Here is an 18612-nt window from a genome sequence, read left to right as displayed (position 1 = left end):
AATTCTGAAAGCAGGAAACAAATTACAGAATAAACGTTTTTTATCTCAGTCAAACTATAATTCTCACAGCTCTGCTGAGAGAAATTACCTCCCTCAAAATAAGTTTTGAAGACCCCTGAGCTCTGTAGAGATGAACCGGATCATGCAGGGAATACAATGAGTTGCTGACTGAAATATTTGATGCGTAGTAAAAGCGCCAAAAAACGGCCCCTCCCCCTCACACACAGCAGTGAGGGAGAACAGAAACTGTCAGAAAACAGATTAAGCAACTGCCAAGTGGAGAAATAGTGCCCAAACATTTATTCACTCAGTACCTCAGTAAATGAAAACGATTTTACATTCCAGCAAAAACGTTAAACATAATCTCTAGTTATTAAACAGCTTTATGTATTTCTTACAGTGTAATTCTAGTGAAGTACCATTCCCCAGAATACTGAAGTGTAAAGTATACATACATGACATTATATCGGTATGGCAGGATTTTCTCATCAATTCCATTGTCAGAAAATAAAAACTGCTACATACCTCTATGCAGATTCATCTGCCCGCTGTCCCCTGATCTGAAGTTTACCTCTCCTCAGATGGCCGAGAAACAGCAATATGATCTTAACTACTCCGGCTAAAATCATAACAAAAACTCTGGTAGATTCTTCTTCAAACTCTGCCAGAGAGATAATAACACACTCCGGTGCTATTTTAAAATAACAAACTTTTGATTGAAGATATAAAACTAAGTATAATCACCATAGTCCTCTCACACATCCTATCTAGTCGTTGGGTGCAAGAGAATGACTGGGAGTGACGTAGAGGGGAGGAGCTATATGCAGCTCTGCTGGGTGAATCCTCTTGCACTTCCTGTTGGGGAGGAGTAATATCCCAGAAGTAATGATGACCCGTGGACTGATCACACTTAACAGAAGAAACTGCTCCCTCCACCTTAGGGACCGTCTGCCATAAGTCCCGTGTGGTGGCGTCTATTGGAAACATTTTTCTAAAAATAGGAGGGGGGGAAAACGGCACACCGGGTCTGTCCCACTCCTTAGTAATAATTTCTGTAAACCTTTTAGGTATTGGAAAAACGTCAGTACACACCGGCACTGCGTAGTATTTATCCAGTCTACACAATTTCTCTGGCACTGCAATTGTGTCACAGTCATTCAGAGCAGCTAAAACCTCTCCAAGCAACACCTGGAGGTTCTCAAGCTTAAATATAAAAGTAGACATATCTGAATCAGGTTTCCCCGAGTCAGAGAAGTCACCCACAGACAGAAGCTCTTCCTCAGCTTCTGCATATTGTGACGCAGTATCAGACATGGGCCTTAAAACATCTGCGCGCTCTGTATTACGTCTAACCCCAGAGCGATCGCGCTTTCCTCTGAATTCAGGCAGTCTGGCTAATACCGCTGACAGGGTATTATCTATGATTGCCGCCATGTCCTGCAAAGTAATCGCTATGGGCGTCTTTGATGTACTTGGCACCATTTTAGCGTGAGTCCCTTGAGCGGGAGTCAAAGGGTCCGACACGTGGGGAGAGTTAGTCGGCATAACTTCCCCCTCGTCAGAATCCTCTGGTGATAATTCTTTTAAAGATAACAGCTGATCTTTATTGTTTAAAGTGAAATCAATACATTTAGTACACATTCTCCTATGGGGTTCCACCATGGCTTTTAAACATAATGAACAAGGAGTTTCCTCTATGTCAGACATGTTTATACAGACTAGCAAGCTTGGAAAACACTTTAAATCAAGTTAACAAGCAATATAAAAAAACGTTACTGTGCCTTTAAGAGAAACAAATTTTGCCAAAATTTGAAATAACAGTGAAAAAAGGCAGTTAAACTAACAAAATTTTTACAGTGTATGTAACAAGTTAGCAGAGCATTGCACCCACTTGCAAATGGATGATTAACCCCTTAATACAAAAAACAGATTAACAAAACGAAAAATATGTTTTTTAAACAGTCATAACAACTGCCACAGCTCCTACTTTTGAGCCCTTCAGAGATGTCCTATAGCATGCAGGGGACTGCTGAGGGAAGCTGAATGTCACAGTTTGTAATTTTAACTGCACCAACTGTAACTTTTATACTATAACAGTGGAAAGCCTCAGGAAACTGTTTCTAGGCAAAAATAAAGCCAACCATGTGGAAAAAACTAGGCCCCAATAAGTTTTATCACCAAAGCATATATAAAAACGATTAAACATGCCAGCAAACGTTTTATATTGCACATTAATCAGAGTATATACCTCTGATAGCAAGCCTGATACTAGTCGCTATTAAATCACTGTATTTAGGCTTTAACTTACATTAATCCGGTATCAGCAGCATTTTCTAGCAAATTCCATCCCTAGAAAAACTTAACTGCACATACCTTATTGCAGGATACCCTGCACGCCATTCTCCCTCTGAAGTTACCTCACTCCTCAGACATATGTGAGAACGGCAGTGGATCTTAGTTACTTCTGCTAAGATCATAGAAAAACGCAGGCAGATTCTTCTTCTAAATGCTGCCTGAGATAAAATAGTACACTCCGGTACCATTTAAAAACAATAAACTTTTGATTGAAGAAAAAACTAACTATATTTTACCTCCAGCTATGTTGAGAGCTTGCAAGAGAATGACTGGATATGGCAGTTAGGGGAGGAGCTATATAGCAGCTCTGCTGTGGGTGATCCTCTTGCAACTTCCTGTTGGGAAGGAGAATATCCCACAAGTAATGGATGATCCGTGGACTGGATACACCTAACAAGAGAAAAAAGGTTAAATAAAGGTTACTTACATTTAAAATAAAACTATGACGAAGTGTATGTTTGTGTACAACTGATACCTTTATATTTACTGCCCACTGGATGAAAAAGTTGATTTGTTCAGAACATTATCGTTTTTTTAATACACAATGAAGTGTAACAGTTTTATTTTCTCCTATAGATGGACAGTGGAGAAAAGTTATGAGTTTGTCCCTTTAAGTTATAAAGGAAGAATTTATTGACTAAACACAAAATTAAAAATGGACTACAAAATAATTAACAAAATTAATTTACAGATATTTATTCACATCAATAAATATAAATTAATTTACATATAACACTGCCTATTACAAAAAAATATATAAAAAAATTAAAAATACAAATGAACTAGTCTATTAAACCTACAAAAGAGGTTGATCAAAAATTGATAACTCTACAATTTGTATACAGTGATTTGGAAAATGATATAAAAAAAAGTCAGGCCACATTGGTAAATTATGCAAATGTAGGAGGTCCTGGATATTTTTGCACAAATAAATTAAATTCAATACTATATATTTAAATATTACCAGCTAAATTTTGGTGAAAGCAATCAATAATTTAAACTCACCTTGGCTCAGTTACAGGACTCAGTAAAACATAATAAATGATCGTTTACACTGTTCTTGTGTTCAAGTGTATAATTTTGTTTCTTTTTTTTTTAAGTTAAAAGGGGTACAATAGGACAATGGTACAACCTTTTTGAACGTGACCTGGAAGAAGCATTTTATAAGACCGTATCTTTGGAATTTAGGAGTTATTTTCTTTGCAATCTAAATTTTTTGAAGACCAATCGCCAAGAATTTAGATAGCAAGTATGCCTGTTAGTACACAGCAATCTAAAGCAACAATAAATTTAGGAGTCAAAACTGAGGTTGATTATGGTAATATATTTGGCTGTAAAGGGGAGTCCAAAAATTTAGGTAGTAATATGCTATATAGTCCTGGTAAGCAGGTCATTGATTTGGCACGAAGAGGGATTGCACCTGTAAGGTCCTAACATTTAATGGAATTTGAGAGGTAATTCAGTTGTAGATAAAATCAAATTTTGATGTTTGCAATAATTTGTGCATTCTACTTGTTTCTTTCACAAAAACTATAGACCCATTTGCTGCTAGATGTAAAACAATCCTTTGTTAGCAGTAAATGAATTAACTCACAGCAATTAAATCTGATCACTTTTAGTACTACTGAACTTGTGGTTAGTTCTGAGTAAAGTGACATGAATTAGATGCTTTGTATATAGTGCAGGCATAATTTTGGCAACCTAAGTCTTGTACAGTACTCTTATATAGTCATTTCACATATCACCAGAAACTGGTGGGCAATACTCTTCATCAGTGCACTAACACTCTTCCACTAAAGGAAAGTTGTTGCTGATTTCAATGTAAACGCCTTCATACAAATCAAAACACTATGTCCTTTGAAATATGCAGCACTGGTTTCACTAACACTTCCAGCAAAATGTAGCTCCTTTATTAGGAAACCAAATATAGTGACTGGCAATGTCGGTATATTTTTCATTTCATTTGAATAATGTTGAAAGTTTTCCAGTTCAGAATGTAGTGAAAGCTGAAGGATGAGCACTTCAGGAATAAGGACAACACAGGTTTATCTTTTTCCTTGCACGGTATGTCCCTAAAGCTAGCCGGCAGCCTTAAGGAACACCTGTCAACAAGTTTACATTATTGAGCAGATACATCCACAAGAACCCATGTACTGGTCCTTGGAGGTACAGTTTTCATTTTCTTCATAATGGTCAAAGCGAAGGCCTCAATTCTATAGCAAAGCAATTGGTTTATTGCCTTGGCCTGTCACACACTGGGAAGAGGGTACACTGTCCAAGGTGGCATATGTGGTGTACAAGCTAGTGACCTGGAAGTCTGAGAAGGAATGATCACTACTGCTGGACACTGGCGTCAAGCCAATGGTTCCTAGATCGCAGTCTGACAGCTGCAGGGGAGAGTTGCTAAATGCTCCTAAAGTGTCAAGACTGAAACTTTCCTCCTTCATCTCTTCCCAGATATTTCCTTTCGGAAAAAAAAGAAAAAAAAAAAAAAAAGGAGTAGATTAAAATTTAGAAATGCACAGATATCACTATGATTTTACACACATGCATCTTCACCCCTACTTACAAGCACACCCATTAACATTTGGGCTGTAATTAAGTTTTCATGTGGATAATCTGGGGAAACAAATATGATGATTGTGTCTGTGTTTGCCTCATATGTAAGTATTATGACTTCAGTTGCAGAGGAGATTTAGCATATTTAAAAGTACTTATCTCTTATATTTATACCAGTGATTCTTAAACATGAAGCGCCATACATAGATAGGGATTGCAGATTGAGCATGGTATCCTTTAAGTATAAACTGTTTTAATCTTTAAATGTATTAAAAATACAAAATCTGTTTTATTGTTCATTTATGCTCATTAGTTTACAGTATTCACATTTTATATAAGCAGAGTTCTGGGAACTGTCATATAGAAAGTAAATCACAGATGTTGACATCAAAGCCGAAAGAACAAGCCATCCCAAAGAAAAACAAAAGTGGTGAAGACTGCTTTTGAAAGAGCTTGACAAATGTATGTACATTTTTGGAGCAAGATGTATACATTTTTAGGAGCCAGGGGAAATTTTAGGAGTAAGCTTCCTGTATTCCCAGTGTAGTACATCCTAGAGACAATACATCTGTGTGATTAGGTCAGTGACAGATTCAACAGGAATTTAAACAACTTTCCACAGGGAAAACATAATTTATGCTTACCTGATAAATTTATTTCTCTTGTGGTGTATCCAGTCCACGGATCATCCATTACTTGTGGGATATTCTCATTCCCAACAGGAAGTTGCAAGAGGACACCCACAGCAGAGCTGTAATATAGCTCCTCCCCTAACTGCCATATCCAGTCATTCGACCGAAAAAAAACAGAGAAAGGAGAAACCATAGGGTGCAGTGGTGACTGTAGTTTAAAATTAAAAAAACATAATTTATGCTTACCTGATAAATTTATTCCTCTTGTAGTGTGTTCAGTCCACGGGTCATCCATTACTTATGGGATATATTCTCCTTCCCAACAGGAAGTTGCAAGAGGATCACCCAAGCAGAGCTGCTATATAGCTCCTCCCCTCACATGTCATATCCAGTCATTCGACCGAAACAAGACGAGAAAGGAGAAACTATAGGGTGCAGTGGTGACTGGAGTTATAATTTAAAATTTAGAACCTGCCTCAAAAAAAGACAGGGCGGGCCGTGGACTGAACACACTACAAGAGAAATAAATTTATCAGGTAAGCATAAATTATGTTTTCTCTTGTTAAGTGTGTTCAGTCCACTGGTCATCCATTACTTATGGGATACCAATACCAAAGCTAAAGTACACGGATGATGGGAGGGACAAGGCAGGAACATTAAACAGAAGGAACCACTGCCTGAAGAACCTTTCTCCCAAAAACAGCCTCCGAAGAAGCAAAAGTGTCAAAATTTGTAAAATTTGGAAAAAAGTATGAAGTGAAGACCAAGTTGCAGCCTTGCAAATCTGTTCAACAGAGGCCTCATTCTTAAAGGCCCAGGTGTAAGCCACAGCTCTAGTGGAATGAGCTGTAATTCTTTCAGGAGGCTGCTGTCCAGCAGTCTCATAGGCTAAACGTATTATGCTACGAAGCCAAAAAGAGAGAGAGGTAGCCGAAGCCTTTTGACCTCTCCTCTGTCCAGAGTAAACGACAAACAGAGAAGAAGTTTGCCGAAAATCTTTAGTTGCCTGTAAGTAGAACTTCAGGGCACGGACTACGTCTAGATTAAAGACGTTCCTTCTTTGAAGAAGGATTAGGACATAATGATGGAACAACAATCTCTTGATTGATATTCCTGTTAGAAACAACCTTAGGTAAAAACCCAGGTTTAGTACGCAGGACTACCTTGTCTGAATGAAAGATCAGATAAGGAGAATCACAATGTAAGGCAGATAACTCAGAAACTCTTCGAGCCGAGGAAATAGCCATCAAAAACAGAACTTTCCAAGATAAAAGCTTAATATCAATGGAATGAAGGGGTTCAAACGGAACACCCTGAAGAACTTGAAGAACCAAGTTTAAGCTCCACGGAGGAGCAACAGTCTTAAACACAGGCTTAATCCTAGTCAAAGCCTGACAAAAAGCCTGGACGTCTGGATTCTCTGCCAGACGCTTATGTAAATGAATAGACAGAGCAGAAATCTGTCCCTTTAGCGAACTAGCGGATAAACCCTTTTCTAAACCCTCTTGTAGAAAAGACAATATCCTAGGAATCCTAACCTTACTCCATGAGTAACTCTTGGATTCACACCAATATAAATATTTACGCCATATCTTATGGTAAATTTTTCTGGTCACAGGTTTCCGAGCCTGTATTAATGTATCAATAACCGACTCAGAGAAACCACAGTTCGATAGAATCAAGCGTTCAATCTCCATGCAGTCAGCCTCAGAGAAATTAGGTTTGGATGGTTGAAAGGATCCTGAATTAGAAGGTCCTGCCTCAGAGGCAGAGACCATGGTGGACAGGACGACATGTCCACTAGGACGTGGCCACGCAGGCGCTATCAGAATCACTGATGCTCTCTCCTGTTTGATCTTGGCAATCAGTCGAGGCAGTAACGGAAACGGTGGAAACACATAAGCCATGTTGAAAACCCAAGGGGCTGCTAGTGCATCTATCAGCACCACTCCCTGGACCTGGATCCGTAGCACGGAAGCTTGGCGTTCTGGCGAGATGCCATGAGATCCAGTTCCGGTTCGCCCCAACGAAGAATCAGTTGAGCAAATATCTCCGGATGAAGTTCCCACTCCCCCGGATAAAAAGTCTGGCGACTTAGAAAGTCCGCCTCCCAGTTCTCCACGCCTGGGATGTAGATCGCTGACAGGTGGCAAGAGTGAGACTCTGCCCAGCGAATTATCTTTGAGACTTCAACATCGCTAGGGAACTCCTGGTTCCTCCTTGATGATTGATGTAAGCTACAGTCGTGATGTGTCCGACTGAAACCTGATGAACCTCAGTGTTGCTAACTGAGGCCAAGCTAGAAGAGCATTGAATATTGCTCTTAATTCCAGAATGTTTATTGGAAGGAGTTTCTCCTCCTGAGTCCACGATCCCTGAGCCTTTAGGGAGTTCCAGACTGCGCCCCAGCCTAGTAGGCTGGCATCTGTTGTTACAATCGTCCAATCTGGTCTGCGAAAGGTCATTCCTTTGGACAGATGAACCCGAGACAACCACCAGAGAAGAGAATCTCTGGTCTCCTGGTCCAGATTCAGTAAAGGGGACAGATCTGAGTAATCCCCATTCCACTGACTTAGCATGCATAATTGCAGCGGTCTGAGATGCAGGCACGCAAATCGCACTATGTCCATTGCCGCGACCATTAAGCCGATTACTTCCATGCACTGAGCTACTGATGGGCTTGGAATGGAATGAAGGACACGGCAAGCATTTAGAATTTTTGATAACCTGGACTCCGTCAGGTAAATCTTCATCTCTACAGAATCTATAAGAGTCCCTAGGAAGGGAACCCTTGTGAGTGGAAACAGAGAACTCTTTTCCATGTTCACTTTCCACCCATGCGACCTCAGAAATGCTAGAACTATCTCTGTATGAGACTTTGCATTTTGAAAACTTGACGCTTGTATCAGAATGTCGTCTAGGTACGGAGCCACCGCTATGCTTCGCAGTCTTAGTACCGCCAGAAGCGAGCCCAGAACCTTTGTAAAAATTCTCGGAGCCGTAGCTAACCCGAAGGGAAGAGCTACAAACTGGTAATGCCTGTCTAGAAAGGCAAACCTTAGGTACCGATAATGATCTTTGTGAATCGGTATGTGAAGGTAGGCATCCTTTAAGTCCACTGTGGTCATATACTGACCCTCTTGGATCATGGGTAGGATGGTTCGAATGGTTTCCATCTTGAACGATGGAACCCTTAGGAATTTGTTTAAGATCTTTAGGTCTAAGATTGGCCTGAAGGTTCCCTCTTTTTTGGGAACCACAAACAGATTTGAGTAAAAACCTTGCCCTTGTTCCGTTCGCGGAACTGGGTGGATCACTCCCATCACTAAGAGGTCTTGTACACATTGTAGAAATGCCTCTTTCTTTACTAGGTTTGTTGATAACCTTGACAGATGAAACCTCCCTTGAGGAGTAGAAGTTTTAAAGTCCAGAAGGTATCCCTGAGATATGATCTCCAACGTCCAGGGATCCTGGACATCTCTTGCCCAAGCCTGGGCGAAGAGAGAAAGTCTGCCCCCCACTAGATCCGTCTCCGGAAAGGGGGCCCTGTCTTCATGCTGTCTTAGGGGCGGAAGTAGGCTTTCTGGCCTGCTTGCCCTTGTTCCATGACTGGTTGCCTTTCCAACCCTGTCTGTAACGAGCAGTAGTTCCTTCCTGTTTTGGAGCGGAGGAAGTTGATGCTGCTCCTGCCTTGAAATTACGAAAAGCACGAAAATTAGACTGTTTGGCCTTTGATTTGGCCCTGTCCTGAGGAAGGGTGTGGCCCTTACCTCCAGTAATGTCAGCAATAATTTCCTTCAAGCCGGGCCCGAATAAGGTCTGCCCTTTGAAAGGAATATTCAGTAGTTTAGATTTAGAAGTCACATCTGCTGACCAGGATTTAAGCCATAGCGCTCTGCGCGCCTGGATGGCAAATCCGGAATTCTTAGCCGTAAGTTTGGTTAAATGCACTACGGCATCCGAAACAAACGCATTAGCTAGCTTAAGCGTTCTAAGCCTGCTCAAAGTCTCATCCAATGGTGCTGTGCGAATCGCCTCTTCCAGAGACTCAAACCAGAATGCCGCTGCAGCAGTGACAGGCGCAATGCATGCAAGGGGCTGTAATATAAAACCTTGTTGAACAAACATTTTCTTAAGGTAACCCTCTAATTTTTTATCCATTGGATCTGAGAAAAGCACAACTATCCTCCACGGGATAGTGGTACGCTTGGCTAACGTAGAAACTGCTCCCTCCCCTTAGGGACCGTCTGCCATAAGTCTCGTGTGGCGGCGTTTATAGGGAACATTTTTCTAAATATCGGAGGAGGGGAAAAGGGCACACCAGGTCTATCCCACTCCTTGCTAATAATCTCTGTAAGCCTTTTCGGTATAGGAAAAACGTCAGTACACACCGGTACCGCATAGTATTTATCCAGCCTACATAATTTCTCTGGGATTGCCACCGTGTCACAATCATTCAGAGCCGCTAACACCTCCCCTAGCAACACGCGGAGGTTCTCAAGCTTAAATTTAAAATTTCTGAATCCGGTCTCCCCGAATCAGAACCGTCACCCACAGAATGAAGCTCTCCGTCCTCATGTTCTGCAAATTGTGACGCAGTATCAGACATGGCTCTCGTGTCACCGGCGTGCTCTGTCCTTAACCCAGAGCTATCGCGCTTGCCTCTTAACTCGGGCAGATTAGATAATACTTCTTTCATAACATTAGCCATATCATGTAAAGTGATTTGTAAGGGCCTTGATGTACTTGGCGCCACAATCTCATGCACCTCCTGAGCGGGAGGCGAAGGTACTGACACGTGAGGAGAGTTAGGCGGCATAACTTCCCCCTCGTTGTCTGGTAATAATTTCTTTACCGGTAAAGACTGACTTTTATTTAAAGTAACATCAATACAATTGGTACACATATTTCTATTGGGCTCCACATCGGCTTTTAAACATAATGAACAAGCAGATTCCTCTGTATCAGACATGTTTAAACAGACTAGCAATGAAGCTAGCAAGCTTGGAAATTACTTTCAATAAGTTTAAAAGCAATATAAAAAACGCTGCAGCGCTTTTAAAAACACAGTTGAATAACAATGAACTAATTCAGTTATAGCAAACAATTTTTAACAGTAAATGTATAAATTAGCAGAGGATTGCACCCATTAGCAAAAGGATGATTAACCCCTCAATACCCAAAACGGATAATCAATTTAAGATTTAACGCTTTTATCACAGTCAAACACACTGTCACAGGTCTGCTGTGACTGATTACCTCCCTCAAAAATGAATTTTGAAGACCCCTGAGCTCTCTAGAGACGTCCTGGATCAAGGAGGAAGAAGCAGGAAGACTGTGCTAGAATTTTAACTGCGCAACAAGGCGCTAAAAAAAAAAAGGCCCCTCCCACTCATATTACAACAGTGGGAGACCTGATATAACGGTTTCTATGCAGAAATATACGTTAGCCATATGGAAAAAAATCATGCCCAAAAAGATTTATCACCAAAGTACCTCACAAAACGAATAACATGCCAGTAAACGTTTTAAAAACAAACTTTTTCAATGTCATGCAAAGTTATCACTAAGCCTGCTACCAGTCGCTTCTACTGCAGTTAAGGCTTATACATTATTTCAGTATTAACAGTATTTTCTCAGTCCAAATTCTAGTCCCTAGAAAATAACTCAACTGCGCATACATTTATCAGCCTGATACCAGTCGCTACTACTGCATTTAAGGCTGTACTTACATCATATGGGTAACAGCAGTGTTTTCTTAGTCAATTCCCATTCCCAGAAAATATTGTACTGCACATACCTCATTTGCGGGGGACCCCGCATGCTATTCCCATTTTCTGAAGTTACCCCCACTCCTCAGAATGTGCGAGAACAGCCAGTGGATCTTAGTTACGTCTGCTAAGATCATCAGAAAACGCAGGCAGATTCTTCTTCTAAATACTGCCTGAGATAAAAAAAAACAGCACACTCCGGTGCCATTTAAAATAACAAACTTTTGATTGAAGAATAATTAAGTAAAAAACTCCAACTCCTCTCGCGACCTCCTTCTTTGTTGAGGGTTGCAAGAGAATGACTGGGTATGACATGTGAGGGGAGGAGCTATATAGCAGCTCTGCTTGGGTGATCCTCTTGCAACTTCCTGTTGGGAAGGAGAATATATCCATAAGTAATGGATGACCCGTGGACTGAACACACTTAACAAGAGAAATACCTGCCTTAAAATGACAGGGCGGGCCGTGGACTGGATACACCACAAGAGAAATAAATTTATCAGGTAAGCATAAATTATGTTTTCTCTTGTAAGGTGTATCCAGTCCATGGATCATACATTACTTGTGTGATACCAATACCAAAGCTAAAGTACACGGATGAAGGGAGGGACAAGGCAGGTACTTAAACGGAAGGGACCAATGCCTGTAAAACCTTTCTCCCAAAAATAGCCTCCGAAGAAGCAAAAGTATCAAATTTGTAGAATTTTGAAAAAGTATGAAGCGAAGACCAAGTCGCCGCCTTGCAGATCTGTTCAACAGAAGCCTCATTTTTAAAGGCCCATGTGGAAGCCACAGCTCTAGTAGAATGAGCTGTAATCCTTTCTGGAGGCTGCTGGCCAGTAGTCTCATAAGCTAAGCGGATTATGCTTTTTAGCCAAATAGAAAGAGAGGTTGCCGAAGCCTTTTGACCTCTCCTCTGTCCAGAGTAGACAACAAACAAAGCAGATGTTTGACAAAAATCTTTAGTAGCTTGTAAGTAAAACTTTAAAGCACAAACCACGTCCAGATTGTGTAATAGACGTTCCTTCTTTGAAGAAGGATTAGGACACAAAGACGGAACAACATTCTCTTGATTGATATTCTTATTAGATACCACCTTAGGTAAAAACCCAGGTTTGGTACGCAGAACTACCTTATCTGCATGGAAGATCAGATAAGGAGAATCACATTGTAAGGCAGATAACTCGGAAACTCTATGAGCCGAGGAAATAGCTACCAAAAAAAGAACTTTCCAAGATAAAAGTTTGATATCTATTAAATGAAGAACTTTAAGAACCAAATTTAAACTCCATGGTGGAGCAACAGGTTTAAACACAGGCTTGATTCTAACTAAAGCCTGACAAAATGCCTGAACGTCTGGGACATCCGCCAGACGCTTGTGCAAAAGAATAGATAGCGCAGAAATCTGTCCCTTTAAGGGACTAGCTGACAATCCTTTCTCCATTCCTTCTTGGAGAAAAGATAATATCCTGGGAATCCTGACTTTACTCCATGAGTAGCCCTTGGATTCACACCAATAAAGATATTTCCGCCATATCTTATGATAGATTTTCCTGGTGACAGGCTTTCGTGCCTGAATTAAGGTATCAATGACTGACTCGGAGAAACCACGCTTTGATAAAATCAAGCGATCAATCTCCAGGCAGTCAGCCTCAGAGAAATTAGATTTGGATGGTTGAAAGGACCTTAAAGTAGAAGGTCCTGTCTCAGCGGCAGAGTCCATGGTGGAAAGGATGACATGTCCACCATATCTGCATACCAAGTCCTGCGTGGCCACGCAAGCGCTATCAAGATCACTGATGCTCTCTCCTGCTTGATTTTGGCAATCAGACGAGGGAGCAGAGGAAACGGTGGAAACACATAAGCCAGGTTGAAGGACCAAGGCGCTGCTAGAGCATCTATCAGCGTTGCCTTGGGGTCCCTGGACCTGGATCCGTAACAAGGAAGCTTGGCGTTCTGGCGAGACGCCATGAGATCCAGTTCTGGTTTGCCCCAACGATGAACCAATTGAGCAAACACCTCCGGATGGAGATCCCACTCCCCCGGATGAAAAGTCTGGCGACTTAGAAAATCCGCCTCCCAGTTCTCTACACCTGGGATATGGATAGCTGATAGGTGGCAAGAGTGAATCTCTGTCCAGCGAATTATCTTTGAGACTTCTAACATCACTAGGGAACTCCTTGTTCCCCCTTGATGGATGATGTAAGCCACAGTCGTGATGTTGTCCGACTGAAATCTGATGAACCTCATTGTCGCTAAATGAGGCCAAGCCTGAACAGCATTGAATATCGCTTTTAGTTCCAGAATGTTTATTGGAAGGAGTGACTCCTCCTGAGTCCACGATCCCTGAGCCTTCAGGGAGTTCCAGACTGCACCCCAACCTAGAAGGCTGGCATCTGTCGTCACAATTGTCCAATCTGGCCTGCGAAAGGTCATACCTTTGGACAGATGGACCCGAGATAGCCACCAGAGAAGAGAATCCCTGGTCTCTTGATCCAGATTTAGTAGAGGGGGAGAAATCTGTGTAATCCCCATTCCACTGACTGAGCATGCAGAGTTGCAGCGGTCTGAGATGTAGGCGTGCAAACGGCACTATGTCCATTGCCGCTACCATTAAGCCGATTACTTCCATGCACTGAGCCACCGAAGGGCGAGGGATGGAAGAAAGAACACGGCAGTAATTTAGAAGTTTTGATAACCTGGACTCCGTCAGGTAAATTTTCATTTCTACAGAATCTATCAGAGTCCCTAGGAAGGAAACTCTTGTAAGGGGGGGATAGAGAACTCTTTTCCTCGTTCACCTTCCACCCATGCGACCTCAGAAATGCCAACACTATGTCCGTATGAGACTTGGCAATTTGGAAGTTTGACGCCTGAATTAGGATGTCGTCTAAATAAGGGGCCACTGCTATGCCCCGCGGCCTTAGGACCGCCAGAAGCGACCCCAGAACCTTCGTAAAAATTCTTGGGGCTGTAGCTAGCCCAAAGGGAAGAGCTACAAACTGGTAATGCCTGTCTAGGAAGGCAAACCTGAGAAACCGATGATGATCTTTGTGTATCGGAATGTGAAGATAAGCATCCTTTAAATCCACTGTAGTCATGTATTGACCCTCCTGGATCATAGGTAGGATGGTACGAATAGTCTCCATCTTGAATGATGGAACTTTGAGGAATTTGTTTAAGATCTTTAGATTCAAAATTGGTCTGAAGGTTCCCTCTTTTTGGGAACTACAAACAGATTTGAGTAAAATCCCCTGTCCCCGTTCCTCCTTTGGAACTGGATGGATCACTCCCATAACTAGGAGGTCTTGTACACAGTGTAAGAATGCCTCTCTCTTTATCTGGTTTGCAAATAATTGTGAAAGGTGAAATCTCCCTTTTGGGGGGGAAGCCTTGAAGTCCAGAAGATATCCCTGGGATATAATTTCCAACTCCCAGGGATCCTGAAATCTCTTGCCACGCCTGGGCGAAGAGCGAAAGTCTGCCCCCTACTAGATCCGTTATCGGGATAAGGGGCCGTTCCTTCATGCTGTCTTAGAGGCAGCAGCAGGCTTTTTGGCCTGCTTCTACCCTTGTTCCAGGTCTGGTTAGGTCTCCAGACCGTCTTGGACTGAGCAAAAGTTCCCTCTTGTTTTGCATTAGAGGAAGTTGATGCCGCACTTGCCTTGAAGTTCGAAAGGCACGAAACTTAGACTGTTTGGCCCTTGATTTGGACTATCCTGAGGAAGGGTATGACCTTTTCCTCCAGTGATATCAGCAATAATCTCCTTCAAACCAGGCCCAAATAGGGTCTGCCCCCTTGAAGGGAATGTTTAAGCAGCTTAGACTTTGAAGTAACGTCAGCTGACCATGATTTAAGCCATAGCGCTCTGCGCGCCTGGATAGCAAAACCCGAATTCTTAGCCGTTAGTTTAGTCAAATGAACAATGGCATCAGAAACAAAAGAATTGGCTAGCTTAAGTGCTCTAAGCTTGTCAAGTATGTCATCCAATGGAGTTGCTACCTGTAGAGCCTCTTCCAGAGACTCAAACCAGAACGCTGCAGCAGCAGTGACAGGAGCAATGCATGCAAGGGGCTGTAGGATAAAACCTTGTTGAATAAACATTTTCTTAAGGTAACCCTCTAACTTTGTATCCATTGGATCTAAGAAAGCACAACTGTCCTCGACAGGGATAGTAGTACGCTTTGCTAGAGTAGAAACTGCTCCCTCCACCTTAGGAACTGTCTGCCATAAGTCCCGTGTGGTGGCGTCTATTGGAAACATTTTTCTAAAAATAGGAGGGGAGGAGAACGGCACACCTGGTCTATCCCATTCCTTAGTAATAATTTCTGTAAACCTTTTAGGTGTTGGAAAAACATCAGTACACACCGGCACTGCATAGTATTTATCCAGTCTACACAATTTCTCTGGCACTGCAATTGTATCAGTCATTCAGAGCAGCTAAAACCTCCCTGAGTAACACGCGGAGGTGCTCAAGCTTAAATTTAAATGTAGAAATATCAGAATCAGGTTGCATCATCTTCCCTGAGTCAGAAATATCACCCACAGAAAGAAGCTCTCCTTCAGCTTCTGCATATTGTGAGGCATTATCAGACATAGCTCTTAAAGCGTCAGTATGCTCTGTATTTTGTCTAACTCGAGAGCTATCTCGCTTTCCTCTAAATTCAGGTAGTCTGGCTAATACCGCTGACAGTGTATTATCCATGACTGCCGCCATGTCTTGTAAAGTAAACGCTATGGGTGCCCTAGATGTACTTGGCGCCATTTGAGCATGAGTCCCTTGAGCGGGAGTCAAAGGATCTGACACGTGGGGAGAGTTAGTCGGCATAACTTCCCCCTCGTCAGATTCCTCTGGTGATACATTTTTTAAAGACAGAATATGATCTTTATTGCTTAAAGTGAAATCAGTACATTTGGTACACATTCTAAGAGGGGGCTCCACAATGACTTTTAAACATAATGAACAAGGAGTTTCCTCTATGTCAGACATGTTTATACAGACTAGCAATGAGACTAGCAAGCTTGGAAAACACTTTAAATCAAGTTAACAAGCAAATATAATAAACGGTACTGTGCCTTTAAGAGAAACAAATTTTGTCAGAATTTGAAAAACAGTGAAAAAAGGCAGTAAATCAAACAAAATTTTTACAGTGTGTATAATAGGTTAACAGAGCATTGCACCCACTTGCAAATGGATGATTAACCCCTTAGTTCAAAAAACGATCTAGACATTTTTAACAGTCACACCAAACTGCCACAGCCTTGCTGTGGGCCTTAACACAGTGGAAAGCCTCTAGGCAAATTTAAGCCAGCCATGTGGAAAAAACTAGGCCCCAATAAAGTTTTATCACCAAAGTATAAATAAAAACGTTTAAACATGCCAGCAAACGTTTTATATTGCAAATATAAAAGAGTATTACCTCAGAAAATAAGCATGATACCAGTCGCTATTAAATCACTGTATTCAGGCTTACCTTACATAAATTTGGCATCAGCAGCATTTTCTAGCATTCACATCTTCTAGAAAAATCTTAACTGCACATACCTCATAGCAGGATAACCTGCACGCCATTCCCCCGCTGAAGTTATCTCTCTCTTCAGTCATCTGTGAGAACAGCAATGGATCTTAGTTACAACCTGCTAAGATCACAGAAATCACAGGCAGATTCTTCTATTTTTCTGCCTGGAACAAAATAGTACAACTCCAGTACCATTTAAAAATAATAAACTTTTGATTGAAGTAAAATAACAGCTACATTTCACCACTTCTCTCTTACTACCTCCATGTTTGTTGAGAGTTGCAAGAGAATGACTGGATATGGCAGTTAGGGGAGGAGCTATATAGACAGCTCTGCTGTGGGTGTCCTCTTGCAACTTCCTGTTGGGAATGAGAATATCCCACAAGTAATGGATGATCCGTGGACTGGATACACCTTACAAGAGAAAAGTCTATAATTAATTCCTATATTTTCAACTGATTCACAAACATTTGGTAAATATGCTTTATAAAATAGCATAGGATTTGGAATGATTATTCTCCATAGAGTTACATTTCTGGAGTATATGGCATGAGGCTGGTTATTCAGTGTTTACATGTATCTTTGTTTTTTTTGCTCATGCTCTTTCTTGGATATGTTCATGACATCCTAACAACTGGGACTTTGCAAAGAACCATTTGGAAGAAGTATTGCTGACTGTGCTTCCTATTACTTAGACAAAAGGTCCATATTTCCCCACCCATTTCTTCATATGGATAGATTTAGAGCTATGTGAAAGAAAGAACACTTTATATTCACTGATAAACAAGTATATTTATATGAAGGTCTGATCTGAAATAATGGTCTTATGCTTAGTATATTTCCTAAAGTTATATTTGGAGGCAATGATCTTACTCCTTTCTCTCTCTTAACAGGTACTGGCTTGGCTATATGTGAGCTGAAGCTAGCAGGATGAGATGATATATATGTAAAAGGGGGAAAGCACTTATAGCAGTTTTCTAACTACTCCAAGGCCACTAGACATAATTTATCCTTGTACCTGAATATAAAGTAATTTTGAGTGTGAAGATACTAATTTATCAGTATATATAAATCATATTATAATCTTGCAACAGAAGTGATCATGGTTGAGAAAATATTGCAATTACAACATGCTTGGAAAATCATAAAGTATATATGGAAAGGAACAACAATTGAATATGATTTTATTTTGTTTAAAATCTTAAAATGAATGGATGTTGGTTGTTAACTTAATTTAAATACAAATAACCTTACGAATGTGACTACCTACCTTGCAAAGCAAAGTCCATTATGCTTGGGTCCAATGCATCCACCTCTGTGCTCATATCTGTGGTAAGGCTGAGAAAATCTGATGCCGCCCTATTCATGATGTGTTGGTGCTGTGGGCTGTGGGTCATGTCAGGAATTGTGTGAAGTGGAGGACTCTGGGCAGGAGCTGGGGAGCAAGTTGCTATCCTTGCCTGAGTCTGAATTTGATGGTGTAATGGGATGGATTGTAAAGACAATGTCATGACCGTGTGTGGCTGGAGCTGGGAGACCGGGATCCTTCCAGAAACATTCACAATGTCTGTCATCACTGATAGCTCTGACTCTGTCTTTTTACTGAGTGCCTTGCAATTCTCAGGCCTATCCATGATCAGCTTGTCGAGTTCATCTGCAAAGTAAAATTGTACTAAATGTTTAGAAAGAAAAAAAAATGTTTAAAAAAAAAAAAAACAACACCACAAAACAACAACATTAAGGAAGAAAACTACATTTTTTTTTGAAAATTAAGC

At 41.2% G+C, this 18612-nt stretch overlaps 1 protein-coding gene across 1 annotated transcript in view; it reads right to left on the bottom strand.

The window, feature by feature from the left end:
* Positions 1-4568: 4568 nt before the first annotated feature.
* The window catches only part of FOXN4 (forkhead box N4), a 31276-nt gene continuing 17232 nt past the window's right edge, over positions 4569-18612 (bottom strand). The window contains exons 8-9 of the mRNA XM_053700547.1: positions 18108-18491; positions 4569-4819 (exon numbers count right to left, since the gene is read on the bottom strand). Coding sequence (XP_053556522.1) covers positions 4569-4819; positions 18108-18491 — 635 coding nt within the window. The remainder of the gene's footprint in view (positions 4820-18107; positions 18492-18612) is intronic.

Source organism: Bombina bombina, chromosome 2 (assembly GCF_027579735.1).
Source record: "Bombina bombina isolate aBomBom1 chromosome 2, aBomBom1.pri, whole genome shotgun sequence".
Lineage (NCBI taxonomy): Eukaryota > Metazoa > Chordata > Amphibia > Anura > Bombinatoridae > Bombina > Bombina bombina.
This window is presented reverse-complemented; position numbering and strand designations above follow the sequence as displayed.